Source organism: Emys orbicularis, chromosome 8 (genome assembly GCF_028017835.1).
Source record: "Emys orbicularis isolate rEmyOrb1 chromosome 8, rEmyOrb1.hap1, whole genome shotgun sequence".
In the NCBI taxonomy this organism is placed as follows: Eukaryota; Metazoa; Chordata; order Testudines; family Emydidae; genus Emys; species Emys orbicularis.
Window position 1 is genome coordinate 59,470,257 of NC_088690.1, and position 18,796 is coordinate 59,489,052.

The 18,796-nt window shown below is 48.5% G+C and overlaps 1 protein-coding gene across 1 annotated transcript; it reads right to left on the reverse strand.

Annotated features, from left to right (window-relative positions):
• Positions 1–790: 790 nt before the first annotated feature.
• On the reverse strand, positions 791–8,147 carry TOR3A (torsin family 3 member A). The gene is made up of 6 exons (XM_065409928.1): positions 7,922–8,147; positions 6,900–7,013; positions 5,305–5,570; positions 4,628–4,803; positions 2,354–2,478; positions 791–1,038 (listed from the first exon to the last, which is right to left on the reverse strand). The coding sequence occupies exons 1-6, from the start codon at positions 8,145–8,147 to the stop codon at positions 791–793; spliced, it is 1,155 nt and encodes a 384-aa protein (XP_065266000.1).
• Between the last annotated feature and the right edge of the window lie 10,649 nt (positions 8,148–18,796).

An 18,796-nucleotide genomic window follows, 5' to 3' on the forward strand; every position in this document is an offset into this window, starting at 1 on the left:
CGATAACAAAATAAGGTTTTTTAATCTTTATATTAAATTGTCAAGAACTATTTGTCCTCTCATTTGGAAGTCACCAAAGAGCAAGGACACCACAAGGTCAGTGTTATACACCTGGAATGCCCACAGTAGGTGGAGGCTGCAGATGGGATTCTTAGTCCTAATCTCTATCCAAACTGTGCATCATCATCGGTGCAGGCTGCTGGGCATCCTCTCCTACAGCTGTCGTCGTTAACCAGATGGTAAGAAGGTTCCTGGGACACACATTCTCACTCAGACCAATCCCCAAATGGGAGATTGCTCCATAGCCAAGTTTAGGTTTTTCTCCACCGCTTTCTTACCAACAGCTGGTGCTGGAAATGACGCATGGGGGGAGAGGCCCAGAGGAGAGGAAGCAAGGAAGTGACTTCTGTGACCTCTTCAGACTTTCCCACGACCCCTCACACTACAATAAACCAAGGTCCCAGACCAGCTCTGCTCATGTGAAGCAGACCACTATTTGCCAGCCAGAAATCTTGGTTTAGCAACAGCTAATCATTGCTTCTGCTCTGAGCTGCTTGCTAAGAGATGGAACTTCAAGACAGGTACAGCCAGCTCAAGGCTGCACTGTGCCACACAAGTGTGACAATCAGAGCAACCCTTAGAGGCCTCTTTCAACTACTGACGGACCTCAAAAGTTCCCATCACTGTGCAAGTGGGTGAATTTTCAATCTGCTCATGCAAGAGGAACAGGTCTCATTCTGCAGCAAGTAGCAATGCTGGTCACTGGTACAGTTCCCCCTCACATTCAGGGTCAGGGTAGGAAATAATTGATGCGGTGAGACACAGATTTACAACCTTGGGCAGAGAAAAGCTTCTCCTCGGGGATGAACACCATCATCCTGACCACCTCGTCCAGCACCTCCTCAGTGTATGGAAGACTGCGGGCCAGAAAAGCATCCCGAACGCACAGCTTCACATGGCGATTCTCCAAGGGCAGGAATGGCACAAAAAAGTCAATGAGGTTCTCTTCAAGGAGGTGGCTGTGGGCAAAGCCACCATCTGCAATGAAAACCAGAGCAACAAGAGCACTCAATGCACAGCTTGTAACAGAACCATTTGTGTCTTCCAGGCGCGTAGATCTCCATCCATCTCAGCCAGCACAAATGTTAAAAGAACAGTGCAGTTTGCCAGGAGAAGCTAGTTCAACACTGAGAAAATATTGTCTGAGACAGGGCCTTGGCTAATCGTGTGTCTGGTTCTTCTGACCTGGAGTTAAAGGCATCTCTTTCTAAACAAAAGGTCCTTCTGACCTGAATAAGGGAGTCTCTGACACTGCTCATCTAACCATGCAGAAGCAGCTTGGGGAGGGGGAGGGTCATGGTTTCAATTACACATACAGAAATCATGAAACACTCCCTGGGTAGGAAGCCACAGTCGCTCTTTGGCATGAGAAACCATGTGGCTCCACAGCCCATGTGCCACTCCTGGCCACGTTGCTACATGATGATGTCAGAGTTGTATGCCACTATGGAGACCCAAAGGGAAAAATCTGCCAGAAGGAGCACTGGGGGGGTCCGGTGCTGCCCCCGCATGTCCTGGGCCTCTCTTCACTCTGAGCAGCCGGCTCTGGGTTCTGGAGGTGGCTCTGCTCAGCACCGTGTCCTGAGCAGGGTGGCAGTAGTCACCACGAGTAACAAACTGCCCACGCAATCGTGAGGCTACATCTGCCCCATATCTCATCCCGTTTTTAGGAAATCTGGCTGATATTTACAGATTGCACACGACACACACTTTTATCTCTGGACACAAGACATGTCTGAAACCATCTAGTGATACCAACAGCGGTCAGTGCTGTTTTAGGGAAGTGGTCAGCACACCCACTCTCAGACCAGCTAGCCAACAGGGTACTACTGAGCCGTAGGGATTCGGGAGTGAAAGGGGAAGAGGATCCTGTGGTCATCTGGTTGGGATATGCCAGCATAGCATGGGCTAAGGCTGAGCTGCGGAAACATTGTTCATATGGTACTTCTACTCCACTCCCTTTTAAGTGATAATAGGGGCTGTAGCTCAGATAGAAGAGGAAATACAGTCTTATGGCTAAGGCACTGGTCTCTCTCTCACAAGATATCTAGGTTCAAACCCCAGCTTTGCCACCAAGCCTGTGTGACTGTGAATCAAGTCACTGACGTACCTCCCCAGGGGTGTAGTGAAGATAGATTTTGGGGGGTGGGTGTTCAGTAATCTTTGAGGGCCATGAAAAAGCCAATCAATAAAATGAGTCCCCATGTCTCTCTGCTCCCTGCCAGCCCCACCCAGGGAAGGGGCAGCAGCCTGCAGAACTCCAGTGCAGACTTGCAGCGATTAGCTCAGTTACCTGTGGACTCAAGCAGCTCCAGGCGTAGGTGCTGCTCCAAGTATTCCATGGTGATCTCCTCCCTGGCCCGTCCAGCTCGCCAGAAGTCCAGGGTCACCTGGTTGATGATGTTCCCACCAATGTTACTGGGAAGGAAATGGAAGTTAAATGCTTTATCTGGAATAATCCTAATGTTTATTCCTCACAAAATCATACATCAAAAACCACTAACAGCACCCAGGTCCAGGCCTCGGGGCCGTTGGTAGCACAAGGATTCATGTAGCCCCAAGCCAAAGCTCTGCCTTTCCAATGGCCCTAGACATGGATTTGCTTTCTCTCCCCACCCTGCAAAGAGAACTGAACACTTTTTCACCAGATCAACTGCTTCCATGCCCCAGCCCTGATTCTTAGGGTTAGGCCCCACCCTCCCAGACTATTACACACTGTGAATCAAGAGTACAGAACATATTGACTACAGCCCCTTTATCTTCCAGCCCCTTCTGCAGAGAAGTCAGCAAAGGTCAGAGAAACTGGCATGAGTCCCACTAGAAGCAGTGGTCCAGACAGCACTTTGTGTGGATGAGAAAGTGGAGCTGGAAGATCATGAAGGTGGCAGAGAACCCACATTGGTGTTCTTGCCTGACTGACTAGTGCTTTGTAAGGGGAAGGGCAGCTGGAACTCACACATTGGGGCCACTTTTTAAAAAGCTTGTTTCTCTAAGCGCACATGTGCAATGAAAGGGGGCAGGCGGGCACTGAAGCTTCCAAAGGGAACCCCAAAGCTCAGGCAAAATTATCCCAGTCAGAATGGCCTGGAAACAGCATCAGTGCTGGTGAGGGAGTTGCACCAGCTAGAGTGGTGTCAGCCCCGTCCCCACCTTAAGGTGTGTGTGCGTGGGGGGGGGGGGGGGGGAAGCGCGCACCCACTTGGCAGAAATCCCAGGACAAAAGCTGCTTGAGCCCCTCCCAAGCACTTAGCCAGTACAAAGGGGTTAGGAATTGAGGAGGCAGAGAAGAGTAGGACTGGTGGACACACTGACACTCCCCCCTCCCTTCTCCAAGGGGTTCGTGAGCCATCTCTGATGATGGAGGGGACAAACTCGTAGTCAAGATGGGAGTGGGGGAGGGATGAGACTAAAAGACTCCCCTCCCCCCCCATTGCCCACATGTTAGTTCTGAGCAGCCTACTCCCTCTACCCCAGCTCCCCTTCAAATTTTAGTTAGCTCTGTCCTGGAAGCTGCAGCTCCCACATTTCCCCTGGGGTCAACAGGAAAGAAACCCCTTCTGCTTCACAGAGACACAGCCACCCCCATAAGGGGAGGACCCAGTGTGGCGAAGGTTCCAATGACATCTCCGAGAGCAGTCTGGTTTCTAAATGGCAGATGTGCAAAGCCAATATTTCTGCGTGCACAGCCCAGAGGAGCCCTGCTGCCCCCCTTCCCACAGCACTTGGGATCACACGTTGTTCAAGGTTCCCCTCAGCGTGGCAGGAAGAATGACCACAAGAGCAGGGTAGCCCCTCCATCTTTGGGCTCAATTCCAGTTTCCTCTCCACAAACAGACTGATCAAGGGTTTGGAGCCTATTCATGGGAAGGGGGGAGAGTCCCCCTGACCTCTAGGCCAGTTCTGAAAATGACAGGCCAGGTCATGTGCTTTCTGAGCAGATAAACGCAGCTGGGATCAGGTGGAGAGAAGCGCCCAGGCCTCTAAACATCAGAATTAAGTAGAGGTCATGGGACCTGCCCTACCACAGCAGACTAATGGCCTAGTTTGGTATATCCAGCCTCCATCAGTGGCCAGCGGCAGATGCTCAAGTGGAAGGTAAACACTTCTCATCACTTCTCTGATTAACTGTGCAATGCTTGCCCAGCTTTCTGGGCTACACCATCTGAGGGGGGCACCGGTTTGATTCCTAAGATATAGCTCACTGGCATGGTGCTACTGATACAGTGTCGGATCCAGGGGCCAACTCCTGGGGGTTGCAGACATTCAGCCTCACAGTCAGCAGCACATGCCAACTAAGGAGCTACACGGATGGGCTCTGGAGAGACAGTTACGTTCAGCCATCATGAGGCAGGGGTGAGCAGCTGTAGTGAGTGGGCTTTGAGGCCATTGCACAAGGAGAATCCAGAGAACTACTTTCCCTTCAATTCCTGTGTCTTCCAAGGGCAGCTCCGTCCCACACCTCAATCTCCCAGATCACGGGACTTTAATATGGGTTGTCACGAACCTTGGAGAAAGCAGATCCTTCCCCGCGAGCCAACCCCTTCTCCCTAGGGTCCCTTGTAGTCACCTGAGGAATAGGAAAATGGATCTCCTGTAATCCACCTCATCGATGCTGTCATAGTGATCCACATAGGGTTTGATGGCATCCAGCAGGCCAGAGTGAAGCTTCTCTGCCTCATCGAAGATGAACAATGACTGCTTGCAGAGCTGCACTGTTTCGCTTATCTGCTTCTTCAGCTGAACCTGCATGGCAGTAGGAAAAGAGTGTGAACTGGTATAGATCACCTGGTGTTCACCACCAGCTCTACTGCATCCTTCACACAGACACAACTACCTCCAGCCGTCTCACCCAGCCTCCCCCCGGCTCCTCCTCCAGCCTTTGTCCAGTTTCCCCGAGCAGAAGGTGTCACCTGCGCCCAATCCCCCTCCTGGGCTCTCAGGTTACATGCTCAGGTATCTTCCCTCAAGGAAAGTCTCCTATTCCCAATGCAGACAGTCCCAGTAAAACTCCCCTGCAACATTCCCAGGTCAATACTCCCCACTCCCTACTGTGTCACAACTTTGTACACTGGCATAGGGCTCCTCCAACAGCCTGTGCTCCTGCTCTATCCTCTATTAAAAGCGGGGTCTGAGATAGCTACCTATTCAGAAACGCCCCTTTGACTGGGATTGAAGAGGCTAGGACTGAGTTACCCCTACTACAACCGGCAGCTGTTGTGGCTGGTAACATCGGAGTTTTCTCACCTTGTACAAGTCCACATATTTGGGATGTGGGAAGTGAAAGAGCGAGATAAAGACTTTAACACACTCGCTTTTCAGCCCGTCTCGGTACAAGTGATCAGCGATCATCCGGGCCACAAAGTTTTTCCCAGTGCCAGACCAGCCATGGAATGACAGAGCCAGAGCCTTCTCCGGCTGTGGGGTCTCCAGGAAGCCTTGCACTGCTTTCAGAATGACGTCCTTTGCCAAGTGCTGCCCATGTAGCCTCCTGCTCAGGTCCAACTCTAACCCTGCAGAATGAAAAGAAACACTGATCTTACACCCAAGCCTGCCTGCTATCAATGTTTTTCTTTTATCATTGTAAAACCAAGAACGATTTTATAACTTTTTTGTATGTAGCTGTTACATGTAGAGCAACCTCTAAGTAGGGGTAAATTACTCCAAAAAACATTGATCCTAGATAGTTTTCCCTTCAAGTAAAGCATCTTGTTGTTTAAATAAACTTCTTGTTTACATTTAAAAAAAAAATCACTTTAGAGTAGGAACAAGTAGGGAGGACGTTTGGCAGCATTTTTGCTCTAAGATGAGCCCATCAGAGCATTAGGCATTCTGCCTTGCATTGCTGGAGGGTATGCCTATTCAAGGGGTCTCTGTGCAGTGGTATTACAGATGCAGAGCTAGATTGGAAAGCAGCATTTTGAGTGATCTGATCACAGTAGTGCAAATCAGGATTCTTGGGCTCTATGCACAACTTTGCCACGAACTCAGGCAAGTCACTTATCCTCTCTTTTCCCCTCTGGAAAGTGGGAATAGTATTTAGTTCATTAACGTTTGCAAAAAGGCACTACGATCCCCAGATGGAAGTTCCTAGAGAAGTACAAAGTATCAATCACTATTTGCATTGATTACTGAAGTCCCAGACCCAGTCACAGCTTAGGACATTTTCACATGGACTACATACAGGGCTCAGTATCTACCATCTAAGTCAGGACTGGGAAAAAGGGATGGGGCTTAGCAGACCCTCTTTGAGCAAGCTCTTCCTCCCCCTTTCATGTGCTCTGGGTGTGCAGGAGACTACAGGCAGGAATAGGTAGGGTCTCTGCTCTGGAAAGCGCTCTGCACAATGATGCTAAGATTTTGTCATGGGGTAAATTTTGTCTGTGCATCACAGAACAGAAAATGTTCTGAAGTTGAACTGTCTAAACTCACGGAACACTGAGGCAAATTCAGCACCTGGCTAAGAACTGCTACTTCTCTAACTTCTTTGTGACCAAAAATTTGATTTAAGAATTAAAAAAACCTCACACAGGTTTGCCCCTAGTTCTAGGAACTGGGAATTAGAGGTTTCACTCCAGCTGACAGGGAAACATGCACACCACAATCTGTCTCTTTGGCCTCCATTCTCACTGCATATGAGCACCTCATAATCTTTAAAGAATTTAAGGCCAGGCGATACTGACATCCCCATTATACAGATGGAGAACTGAGGCACAGAGACTAAGTGACTTGCCCAAGGTTACACAGGGAGTCATAGCAGAGCAGGGAACTGAACCTGGGTCTCCTAAATTCCAGACTAGCACCTTAAACTCTGGACCATCCTCTATCTCAAGGGCCTTTACCTGTGATGTTGTTGGCTATTCTGCAGTCTCCTGTCTCGCAGCACTTTCCAAAGCTGCAATACCAGCTGGAAAGGATCTCCAGATAATCCTGACCCACCAGGGGCAAACTCCAACCTAGGAAACAGGCAGCAGTGAGAAAGGAAATTGTATGACAGGCTGTCTGCCTCCTGAGGATAAACCTTGCCCTATCAGCCTTGAATTCCCCACAGACCCATGCTAAATCTCCTATCAATTTACCAGCAGTACCAATGTCCATATCCACAGCACAACTATGGGGGAGGGGAGGAAGAGACTGACATGGGTAGATAGGCAGTCACTCAAATGGCACATTGCAGCTACAGGGTGAAGCCAAAGTAACTACACAATTACTGACCGTAATTACATACACATCTGGGAAGGACACTCAGTCAAAAGGGAGAGATCCCCATCACACACCCCTGTGCTAGGGATGTAGGCTGGGAAATCGCTAATCCCACTGGAGACGGGACACCACCTCTCGCCAAGGGATGCCTCTTGGCTTGGATGCAACCTTCTTAGAGCCCATACAAATGAATCCAATTTCGCAGCCTGGCTCAGCAGTGTCTGCTTACTGCAAAGGCTTGGGGGCCCCTCTCTGGTTGTGCTGAGGGTACAGAAGACAGCAATGAAAACTCACATGTGACTGACAGCTACAGGAATTAAATTGGAAACATACACAAAAGAAGCCGGTCACTCCATATCTTACACGCACAGCTATCTGGAGACACGGGCATTTGCACAACAGATCACAACACTTTTTCTTAACTGTGGGAACATAAAAAGACCCTGGCTCAGATCCTAAGCTGCTGTAAGAGGGTGTGATGGGATGGTCCGGTCCCGTAGCTCCCCTGCAACACTTTCTCTCCCCCAGCATTGGCCGAGACGTTCCGCGAGCCCAAAGATCCCCCTGCGGTCTGGCGGCCTGGGGCAGAGCGAGGTGCCGTGCACTGAACGCCCCACGCGGGTTGCCCGATCTAGGGGAGGGAGACGGGGCAGCTCCTCACCCTGCGGCTCCCGGCTGGCCTCTTCCTGCGGCCGCTCGCAGCCCCCCCGCCACAGCCGGCAGGCCACGTACTGCCTGGAGAGGTCGCTCACGGCCCTACCCGGCGGCATCCCCGGCGCGGCGGCGCCCGGCTCCGCTTCCCGAGGCGCCCGGCTCCGCCCCGCAGCGCCGCCCAGCAGCGGCCCGAGGCAGCAGAGCAGCAGCGGGAGCCCGGCCCCGCGCGCCATGGCCGCAGGGAGGCGGCGAGCCGGACTCCCCCAGCGCTGAGCTCACTTCCCGGCCAGCGGAGTTGCGGGGGACGGGCTGCGGCGGGGCGGGGGTGGGGCCAGCTCGCCCACGCGGCCGAGGGCTGCCCCGGGGACTTGCATGGGCCGCCCCCAGGGAGCGCCCCAGCGGGGCCCCGGCTGTATCGCGCCCATCGCCCTGGCAGGGCCAGTCCCCAGCCAGCGCGGCTCGGCCGTTTGCCCAAGGGCGATCGCCGGGCCACCTGCTCTGCAGCCCCGTGCAAGCCGCACTTACAGCCCGCTGGCCGGGCCCCTGCTGCAACCCCCGGGACCCCAGAGACGGCCAGGCAACTGGGACAATGAGGGAGGTATCCCCCGTTGTGCTTCCCTGCTGCTCGGGCTAGCATTGGTTCCTCGCGGGGTGGGGTGAAAAGCTGCCCCCTTTCACCACAGTGGGGTTCCCAGGGCAACACTAGATCTGAGACAGCCAAGTCCAATTGACCCAGCCCACAGCGCCCCCCCCCTGCACAGAGGAGATGCTCTACAGTCTGGGCACTTACTTCTCTGAGCATCCTAGTGATTTGCAATAAGATCATGAGGCTTTAACGGCTGCGTTGCAGAATGATAGGGCCAGATCCTGGCATCAGCTGGGATTCCTGGGCACATGAATTTTGGAAGGAGGGGGCCTCTGTTACATTCATCCTTTCCTAGCTGCATCTGTCCCAGCACATTCTAGAGCAGTGGTATACAGTATAATATACAGACAGCCCACGCAACACACCCAATCTTAGCTGGTCCAAAAAGAAGGAGCCCCCATCACATAAACCCTCCCCCTTAAGGCTAGCCTGGCCTGTGCTTTTACAGAAAGGAGATTCTAGGATTGCAAATAAAGCAAGACTTTAATATTGGAGAAAAGCGAGGGGCAATTAGAAATGCAGCCTGGAGACTGAGTCCATGAATAGTGACCAATCATTTATAAATCCAGGTGCTGTCTGACACAGCCTAGTGAGTAGTGAGAGACTAGCACCTATATTTAGTAAGGACCAGGAGAGGACAAGTTCAAGTTCACTTGTTATATTCCAGTCCTTCCCATCATCCACTCCTGCCCCTCCATAGCTTAGAGCCTGAGATTCAATCCCTAAACATGGAATGAATATTAAGCACATCCAACTGCTCATGAAGTGCAACAGTCAGTTTTTAAATAAGCTTGGCAATTCATTCATTTCAGAGGTCATACACCAGACCAATTCCAAAGTGAGAAAGCCATCCAGTGGAATACAAGGCCATCTAGAGGTTGATACAAATATTACAAACTGTGGTCACAATCTTCAGGGATTGTCCTGTGGGTTGGAAAGAAAAACTTCCCATTATGCAGGAGATCAGCCTAGAGAAATATAATTGTCCCTTTGGGATTTAAAAATCTATGAAACCTTAACACTTCTAACCCTCTGCCTAAAATAATGAGCACTGATTTAAAGCTAACCTGTCTATGACTTAGGGCTTTTCTACACACAAAGTTGAACTAGTTTAACTAAAATAGGTTTAAATACTTGTTGGTTTGGTTACACTAGTTCAAAAACCCCGTGTGGACACATTTTAAACTTGGCTTATATCAACTTAATTGAAGTCAGTTCCTTACCAAATTGAGTTAAATCAATATAAGCCATTTTTAAACTAATTGAAGTATCTGCCTCAACTCAACTACATCAATTTTAAAAACACCCTTAATTAAACTGGTGCAACTGTGTGTCTAGACAAGACCTTAGATTGAGAAACATCTGCATGAGAAGGAAGAAACTCACTAAAAATAACACACATTCCCAGAACACAGAGTTTTCAGATTCTAAAGAAAAAGAAAGTTTGCAAATGCAAATTTGGGGGTGGGGGGGGGGGAATAAAATGGTTAACTGACCATCAATACACTGGTTCCATGGTACTCGGGCAGATCTGATAGGTCACCAGCTCAGGCATCACAGCAGAATCCAGGCTGCTGCAGAGGGGTTGCATTTCACAGGAGCTAAAAGAGAAGAATGACTGCTTTCCAGCAACCTGCTGACTGTGCACCTATTAACCAGGTTAAGAGATGGGCCAATATGTGAAATATTATGGGACAATACACTCTGGTTTATCTGGCCTGGGGGACATCCAAATCTGTCAGCTAACCAGGTGTTCCAGATAAAGAGAAGGGCTGTTCTGAGCTACAGTTTCACTGCATGTAGCCCTATGTTAATCACCCGCTAATAGCTTCTCAATTAGCCTCCATGTGCCAATGGCTTTCTACTTTTATGCTTAATACTTTACTAAAGAGTAAAACACCCTCTGTTTATTAAAACACCAAAAATTATTAAAGTTATATTTACAGTGGTTTTAAATACAATTTTAGTGTCAATTCTATTTGCAGGGCTTAAAGCAAGTTTGTATATATATATATATATATATATACACACACACACACACAATGTTGTTAAAATAGCACTAAAATTCAATGAACAGAGGCTTAGATGTGATCTTACTTCATTAATCAACAAGGGGGGGGGGGAAAGAGTGCTGCAGCTATGCTGCTGTCGAAACATAGTGTAGACCCTTCCTACAGCAACAGAAAGGGGTTTTCCATCAATGTAGGTAATCCACTTCCCCAAATGGTGGGAGCTAGCTCATGATCTGGCCACACTAAGGGTATGTCTACACTACGGGATTACTCCGAATGTACAGAATTTGATTTTTGGCAACCGATTGTATAAAGTCGAGTGTATGCGGCCACACTAAGCACATTAATTCGGTGGTGTGCATCCACGTACCAAGGCTAGCGTCGACTTCCGGAGCGTTGCACTGTGGGTAGCTATCCCATAGTTCTCGCAGTCTCCTCCACCCATTGGAATTCTGGGTTGAGATCCCAATGCCTGATGGGGCCAAAAACATTGTCGCGGGTGGTTCTGGGTACATCCTCCCCCTCCCTCCGGGAAAGCAACGGCAGACAACCGTTTTGCGCCTTTTTTCATGGGTGAACACAGCTCAAGACAGCAGTCATGAACATTGTAAACACCTCACCCGTTAACGTGCAGTTTATGCTGAACCAGAACCTGCAAAAACAGGCGAGGAGGAGTCAGCTACAGCAGTGCGGCGACAACAGTGATGAAGACATGGACACAGAATTCTCTCAAACTGCGGGCCCCGGCGCTTTGGAGATCATGCTGTTAATGGGGCAGGTTATAGCCTTGGAACGCCGATTCTGGGCCCGGGAAACAAGCACAGACTGGTGGGACCGCATAGTGTTGCAGGTGTGGGACGATTCCCAGTGGCTGCAAAACTTTCACTTGTGTAAGGGCACTTTCATGGAACTTTGTGACTTGCTTTCCCCTGCCCTGAAGCGCCAGAATACCAAGATGAGAGCAGCCCTCACAGTTGAGAAGTGAGTGGTGATAGCCCTGTGGAAGCTTGCAACGCCAGACAGCTACCAGTCAGTCGGGAATCAATTTGGAGTGGGCAAATCTACTGTGGGGACTGCTGTGATGCAAGTAGCCAAAGCAATCACTGAGCTGCTGCTACCAAAGGTAATGACTCTGGGAAATGTGCAGGTCATAGTGGATGGCTTTGCTGCAATGGGATTCCCTAACTGTGGTGGGGCGATAGATAGAACCCATATCCCTATCTTGGCACCGGAGCACCAGGGCAGCCAGTACATAAATTGCAAGGGGTACTTTTCAATGGTGCAGCAAGCACTGGTGGATCACAAGGGACGTTTCACCAACATCAACATGGGATGGCCGGGAAGGGTTCATGACGCTCGCGTCTTCAGGAACACTAATCTGTTTAAAGGGCTGCAGCAAGGGATTTACTTCCCAGACCAGAAAATAACCATCGGGGATGTTGAAATGCCTATAGTTATCCTTGGGGACCCAGCCTACCCCTTAATGTCATGGCTCATGAAGCCATACACAGGCAGCCCGGACAGTAGTCAGGAGCTGTTCAACTACAGGCTGAGCAAGTGCAGAATGGTGATAGAATGTGCATTTGGACATTGAAAGGGTCGCTGGTGCATGTTACTGACTCGCTCAGACCTCAGCCAAACCAATATCCCCATTGTTATTGCTGCTTGCTGTGTGCTCCACAATCTCTGTGAGAGTAAGGGGGAGACCTTTATGGCGGGGTGGGAGGTTGAGGCAAATCGCCTGGCCGCTGATTATGCACAGCCAGACACCAGGGCGATTAGAAGAGCACACCAGGAAGCGCTGCGCATCAGAGAAGCTTTGAAAACCAGTTTCATGACTGGCCAGGCTACCGTGTGAAAGTTCTGTTTGTTTCTCCTTGATTGACTCATTCCCTGTAAGGAAACCACCCTCCCCCCTTCAATCACAGTTTGCTTTCAAAGGAAATAAAGACACTATCATTTAAAAATCATATATTCTTTGTTAATTGATTATAAACATAGGGAGAGAACTGACAGGGTAGCCCGGGTGGGGTTTGGGAGGAGGATAGGAGGGAAGGAAAAGGACACTTCAGAAGTTGAAAATAATGACAGCCTTTTGCTTGGGCTGTCCACTGGGGTGGAGTGGGTGGGTGCATGGAGCCTTCCCTCCCACGTTCTTACACGTCTGGGTGAGGAGGCTATGGAACATGGTGAGGGGGGAGGGCGGTTATACAGGGCCTGCAGTGGCACTCTGTGATCCTGCTGCCATTCCTGAAGCTCCACGAGAAACTGGAGCATGTCCATTTGATCCCGCAGTAGCCCCAGCGTTGCATCCTGCCGCCACCTTTCATCTCGAGCGTCCCTCCTCTCTTCACGTTGGTCCCTCCTGTCCTCACATTCACTGGCATTTTTCCTGTACTTTGATACCGTGTCCTTCCACTCATTCAGATGAGCTCTTTCATCGCGGGTCGATTGCATGATTTCCGAGAACATTTCGTCTTGCGTGCGTTTTTTTCGCCACCTTATCTGAGAGAGCCTTCGGGACCGAGGAGGGAGGCTTGAAAAATTTGCAGCTGCGGGAGGGAGGGAAAAAAGGGAGAGACGTATTTAAAAAGATACATTTTACAGAACAATGCTTATACTCTTTCACGGTGAACAACACTATTCACATTACATAGCACATGTGATTTTGGTACAAGGTCGCATTTTGCATCTTATATTGAGTGCCTGCGGCTTTGGTGTTAGAGATCACAGACGCAGGGCCGGGCAACAGAATTCGGCTTGCATGCGGCCATGGTAAGCCATTTTCTTTCGGCTTCTGCAACCTTCAGTAAAGCAGCGCCCTCCTTTCCCATACCAAGCAAAGCCCGTTGAGTGGTGCGGTTTTCCTGTTAACGTGCAGCAGCAGAAACCAAACTAACCCCCCCACCACCCATCCAATTCTCTGGGATGATCGCTTTACCCTTCCCCCCACCGCATGGCTGGTATCAGGGAAGATCCCTGCTAGCCAAACGCAAAAAGCTCAACGCCAATACCCCCCCCCCCCCCCCCCCGCCACCGCTTGGCTAACTGCAGGGAAGGATTTCTTTTCAGCCACAGGCAAACAGCCCAGTAGGAACGGCCACCTCTGTCCCCTTAATTAAATTCCCATATTTCAACCAGGTTACCATGAACGATATCACTCTCCTGAGGACAACACAGCGAGATAAAGAACGGATGTTGCTTGAATGCCAGCAAACACCGGGACCATAGGCTGCCAGGCTTTGTCATGCAATGATACCAGATTACTTGCTACTAGCATGGCGTGGTCAAGTGTCCTACCATGGAGGATGGAATAAGGCTGCCCTGCTCAGAAACCTTGTGGAAAGGCTTTTGGAGTACCTCCAGGAGAGCTTCATGGAGATGTCCCTGGAGGATTTCCACTCCATCCCCAAACACGTTAACAGACTTTTCCAGTAGCTGTACTGGCCGAGAATGCATCCCAAGTCCTCAGGGCAAATTAATCTTTAAAAAATGCTTGCTTTTAAACTATGTTTTATATTTACAAAGGTACACTCACCAGAGGTCCGTTCCATGGCCTCATTTACTGGGAGAATGCCTTGGGAGGGTTGGGAGGGTACTTCAGTGAGGCTGAGAAAAAGATCCTGGCTGTTGGGGAGAAGGGAGAGCTGTGTGCTCTCCGCAAACTCGTCCTCCTCATCTTCCCCGTCCGCAGAATCCTCAGGCATGGCTGAGATTACCCCCTCCTCGGAATCCACGGTCAGAGGTGGGGTAGTGGTGGCGGCCCCCCCCCTAGAATTGCATGCAGCTCAGCGTAGAAGCGGCATGTCTGTGGCTCTGCCCCCGACCTTCCGTTTGCTTCTTTGGTTTTCTGGTAGGCTTGTCTGAGCTCCTTAACTTTCAGGCGGCACTGATATGAGTCCCTATTGTGGCCTCTCTCCATCATGCCCTTGGAGATTTTTTCAAATGTTTTGGCATTTCATCTTTTGGAATGTAGTTCTACTAACACGGAATCCTCTCCCCATATAGCGATCAGATCCAGTACCTCCCGTACGGTCCATGCTGGTGCTCTTTTTCGATTCTCGGACTGCATAGTCACCTGTGCTCTCCATGCTGGGCAAACAGGAAATGAAATTCAAAAGTTCGTGGGGCTTTTCCTGTCTACCTTGCCAGCGCATCCAAGTTCAGATTGCTGTCCAGAGCGGTCACAATGGTGCACTGTGGGATAACTCCCAGAGGCCAATAGTGTCGAATTGCGGCCACACTAACCCTAATTCGAAACGGCAATGTCGATTTCAGCCCTACTCCCCTCATTGGGGAGGAGTACAGAAATCGATTTTAAGAGCCCTTTATGTCGAAGTAAATGGCTTCGTTGTGTGGACGGGTGCAGGGTTAATTCGATTTAACGCTGCTAAATTCAACCTAAACTCGTAGTGTAGACCAGGCCCAAGTCCGAGCCTTAGGGAGACAAGGGACTTTCCTGACTCTCTCTTTACTCCCTCTCTCTGAGAAGGGCTTCCAGCCACAATAGGAGTTGGAAGCTAGTCATAAATAGCTGCCAATTTAATGCATGTGTCGCTGACTGCTGTCTAATGATGCAATACAGAACAATTGCTCCTTTCCTGATGCAGACCCTTGGGGTGCATTTTCTAATGCCAAAACATTTGCATTCGGGAGACCACTTGAACACGTGTGCATTCCTTTGAAGAGTCCATTGCAGATACATTTCCTTGGCCACGCCTCTCCTAACCTGAACAGCTATTTTGCAAACAAATTCCACGTGGCCCCTCTCTTAAAAATGCACTACCAGCGCCCACTTTTGAAGAAACTACCACCAAATATAGTAGCACAACACAAAGTTTAAGCCAGTGTGTGTTGGGAAACCAGAGCAAGAGAGACTTAAACAATCCATCAATGTTTTATTAAAATTTTTATTCACACAATGTTTCTTTATGCAGAGTTTGTCCCTGGGGAACACAAATAGAAAGTCAGGATTGCATTTGTTTTCTCTTCTTACTAACAACCTTCATTTGTGCAGCTGCTCCCCGGGGCAATCCTCTGGCAGCTCCAAGACAGGTGTTTGTTTCCAGCTCCAGCTGCCACAGCAAATAAGTTACCATCTTAATAAATTATTATTTTTTAATTGAAGTTTGTTTGGCAAGACACACTCCAGTTCATTACATGCCGTCAGAAGAGCAAATTAGAGTGTTTCCTCCACCCTGTTTGCCGACTCAGGCAGGAGATAAATAAAACTAGGCTGATAAAGCTCGACTTAATTAGTTCTTGATTTCTGCACCGTGACTATTAACACCCCCAGAAAATCTGGGGCCAGTCATGTACCGCGTGTGCATCTGTAGACTGTGACAACTGGAATAAGAGGGCATCATGAAAATCTCAATGACAAAGCCTAGCATCTCTTACAAATGAGGGATGCCAATTTTTAAAGGTACAAGACAGACCCCACTGGCATAAGGATGCCATTTTTATTTCTACTTTGGGGTAGCCTAGCTTTAGGTAAGAAAGGACACAGTGTTTCTCTCTGTTAGCCTCATGTCCAGCCCTGAGCAGGCTCTTCCAATGACCTTCACAGGTAACATGTCATAACATCCCTGTATTTTCTGCTTCCACCTTTCTCCAAAGTTGCCTATTCACCCCTTTTCCATTTATTGTTAACCAAAATGCAGTGCTTTAATTCTCTGACGGTCACAGTGCGGGAAAGCAGGCTAGTAAATTTCAACTCACTTTTCACTCTGGAAGCCAGAGAGAAAGCAAACAAAGCTCTTTACACTCATTTCATTTTGTGGCAAGATCACAGTTTTAAACAAAAACCCACCACCAAATGCAAATGAGCAACTGTAAATTAAAATCCCAATCCCACCCAACATACTTGACTCTTCCCGCATCATCAAATGTCATGGCTTATGCTTCAAAACAGACAGGAAGAACAGATTTGTGAGATCATGCAAGCCACACCATTCATTATTCTTCTCTCCTTGAATAAGTTATCTTCGGTTTCACAGTAACTATTTAATGCCAATGCACACCAACAAAGCTTAATTCTGCTACCCTCACTCATTCCAAGTAGTACCTTACTCCACAAGTAGCCCCACTGAAATCAGTAAGACTACTCACAGAATAAGGCACTACTGGGATGAGTGAGGGTGGCAGAAGAGGGCTCTCAAAGATGGAGAAAAGAGCCAACACTCCCCATGCACACTCACAATAATAGTTTATGCTGAAGCAGTTCTGCTCTGATGGAAGCCAGGAGGAACAATTCACACATAGTAGGAAAGAACTCACTGACCAAATGAAGTTTGCCTTTGAAGAGTGAATTCAGTGCTCGTGAAACTGGAATGATAGGCACTAGTTTAAAGTCAGGTATACTGCCAACAAGTATTATACGAAATTCTCTCTCAGCTGTCAATGCACTTCAGTCCTTTCCTGTAGCGCCCACTACTATTCCAGTCCTAAGGCTAGGTGTGTAGCGGGTTTGTGACATGGATGATGGCCCAGAGGGGAACTAGAACAAGACCAGACTCTTTCACTTATGCTCTAAGCATGATGTGAGCCCAGCTCCCCTCAGGAGATAAGTGTCATCAGGCATTAGTCTATTAACAACAGCATCTGCAGTTCCTCAGGACAGGTTGTGTAAACACCCCCACCTTGAATAAAACCAATTGCATTTTCAAAGTAATCTCTTCCACTTATACCTGCTAGATTGGCTATGGCAGCAGGTGCATCAGCTAGAACACTGAGTTACTTTTTATTTCTATTCTACCTTGCTGCATTTCATGAGGATAAACACCTGCAACAGAAAGGACAATCTCCAACTGCCAGCCACACCATGGCAGAGCCAAAGAGATTTTTAAATCTGCAATTAGAACAGATTTAAAGAAAGAAAGAAAGAAATCATAGGAGGCCAGGGAAAGCACAGAAATGGAGATCAACTTGCTGCACTTTGTCTTGTATCATCTAACGTAGTGCATACAAAAGCATCCCCCCAACCCTGCTATTTCTAGGAGAAAGCTTGAATAAGATTATTGATCCTTTTGTGTACCATATTAGCTACAAACATCAAACTGATGCAAGGCCAGCAGATGTGGGAGTGTATTGAAAAAAATCCTCTTTTGCTTCTGGAGCCATGGATTTAAATAATCAATTTATCATAAAGGATGAGTTTTGTGGCCTCAAGCTAGTCTATAACAGTTTGAAATCTCTGCTAGAGGATGACACAGGACCAACAGAAGAGGAGAGCTTCAAATCAAAATTGAGGTGCACTGATAAATGCACAGGAACATGTGCACAGAACTCCTCCATCATACCCTCTTATAGACAGCACGTATTTTTCATGAGCATCAAGTTTGCCATACAAAAAATGGCCCGCAAACTAACACAAGGTAGAATTCCAAGACAACCACCAGAGAATCAGTGTATCACAGCATGAATTATAGAGGAGCAGTTGGGAAAAGGAAAGAGGCCAACTGAAGTTGCTCAGTTTAAGAGCTCTGCCACAAAAGTCAATGTCTGGCCTTCTACAAAACCAACAGCACTGAGAACTGTGATTGCCATTGGGAGTGGTGGGGATTAAGCCCTTCAATGCCACAGGCACTGCAGCCAATACTTTCTGTAATCCTCAGGCTCTTTGTTCACAGCTATTGGCTATCTGTGTAGTTTAGCAAGAAGCCTGTTCCTAGTTTGTATTACATACTCTGCTCACCCCATTTATAGGGCCTACTGTAAGAAGAATGATCTGGCTAAGCGGAATCTGCTCTGAGAACTGATTTTATCCTGCTTCTCAGCTATAACACAAAGATAATGTGGTTAATACGGACATAGAATCATGGGGATATCTGCTCTGCTATATTCCCTATGTACAGAAAGTAGTGCTGGTCCATGTAGTAATTTCTTGGGGAACAGATATTAATCATCAGCCATTGGATGGATCTTACTGATGTAAAAAAAGCTTGCCATCTCCTCACCTTCCAATTGCATGGATGGATTTTCACTAGCACTTAACATTGAAGCATCATCACATATGATCACTGAAGCAGATCCCGCTTTCCAGCATCTTATTAACGAGAAGATAGCTGAGCAGCAGACACACCATCTCCCACCCCTATTGGTGTTTGCAAGAACATTCTACCCCAGTAGGGGGCACTAAGGGGCACTATTAATTATTTATTTACCACTTCCTCTTTTTTTAAAGAGGCAGTAAAATGCCTAACCAGCTCACAGCTGATTATAT

What these genes read in the sequence shown, in the direction of transcription:
- TOR3A (XM_065409928.1), bottom strand. Translation starts at nt 8,147, where the DNA reads ATGGCGCGCGGGGCCGGGCTCCCGCTGCTGCTCTGCTGCCTCGGGCCG. An exon ending in AATAGCCAACAACATCACAG is followed by an intron (nt 5,571 to 6,899) that starts GTAAAGGCCCTT and finishes TTCATTCTGCAG; the next exon opens with GGTTAGAGTTGGACCTGAGC. An exon ending in GGAGCTGCTTGAGTCCACAG is followed by an intron (nt 1,039 to 2,353) that starts GTAACTGAGCTA and finishes TTTTCATTGCAG; the next exon opens with ATGGTGGCTTTGCCCACAGC.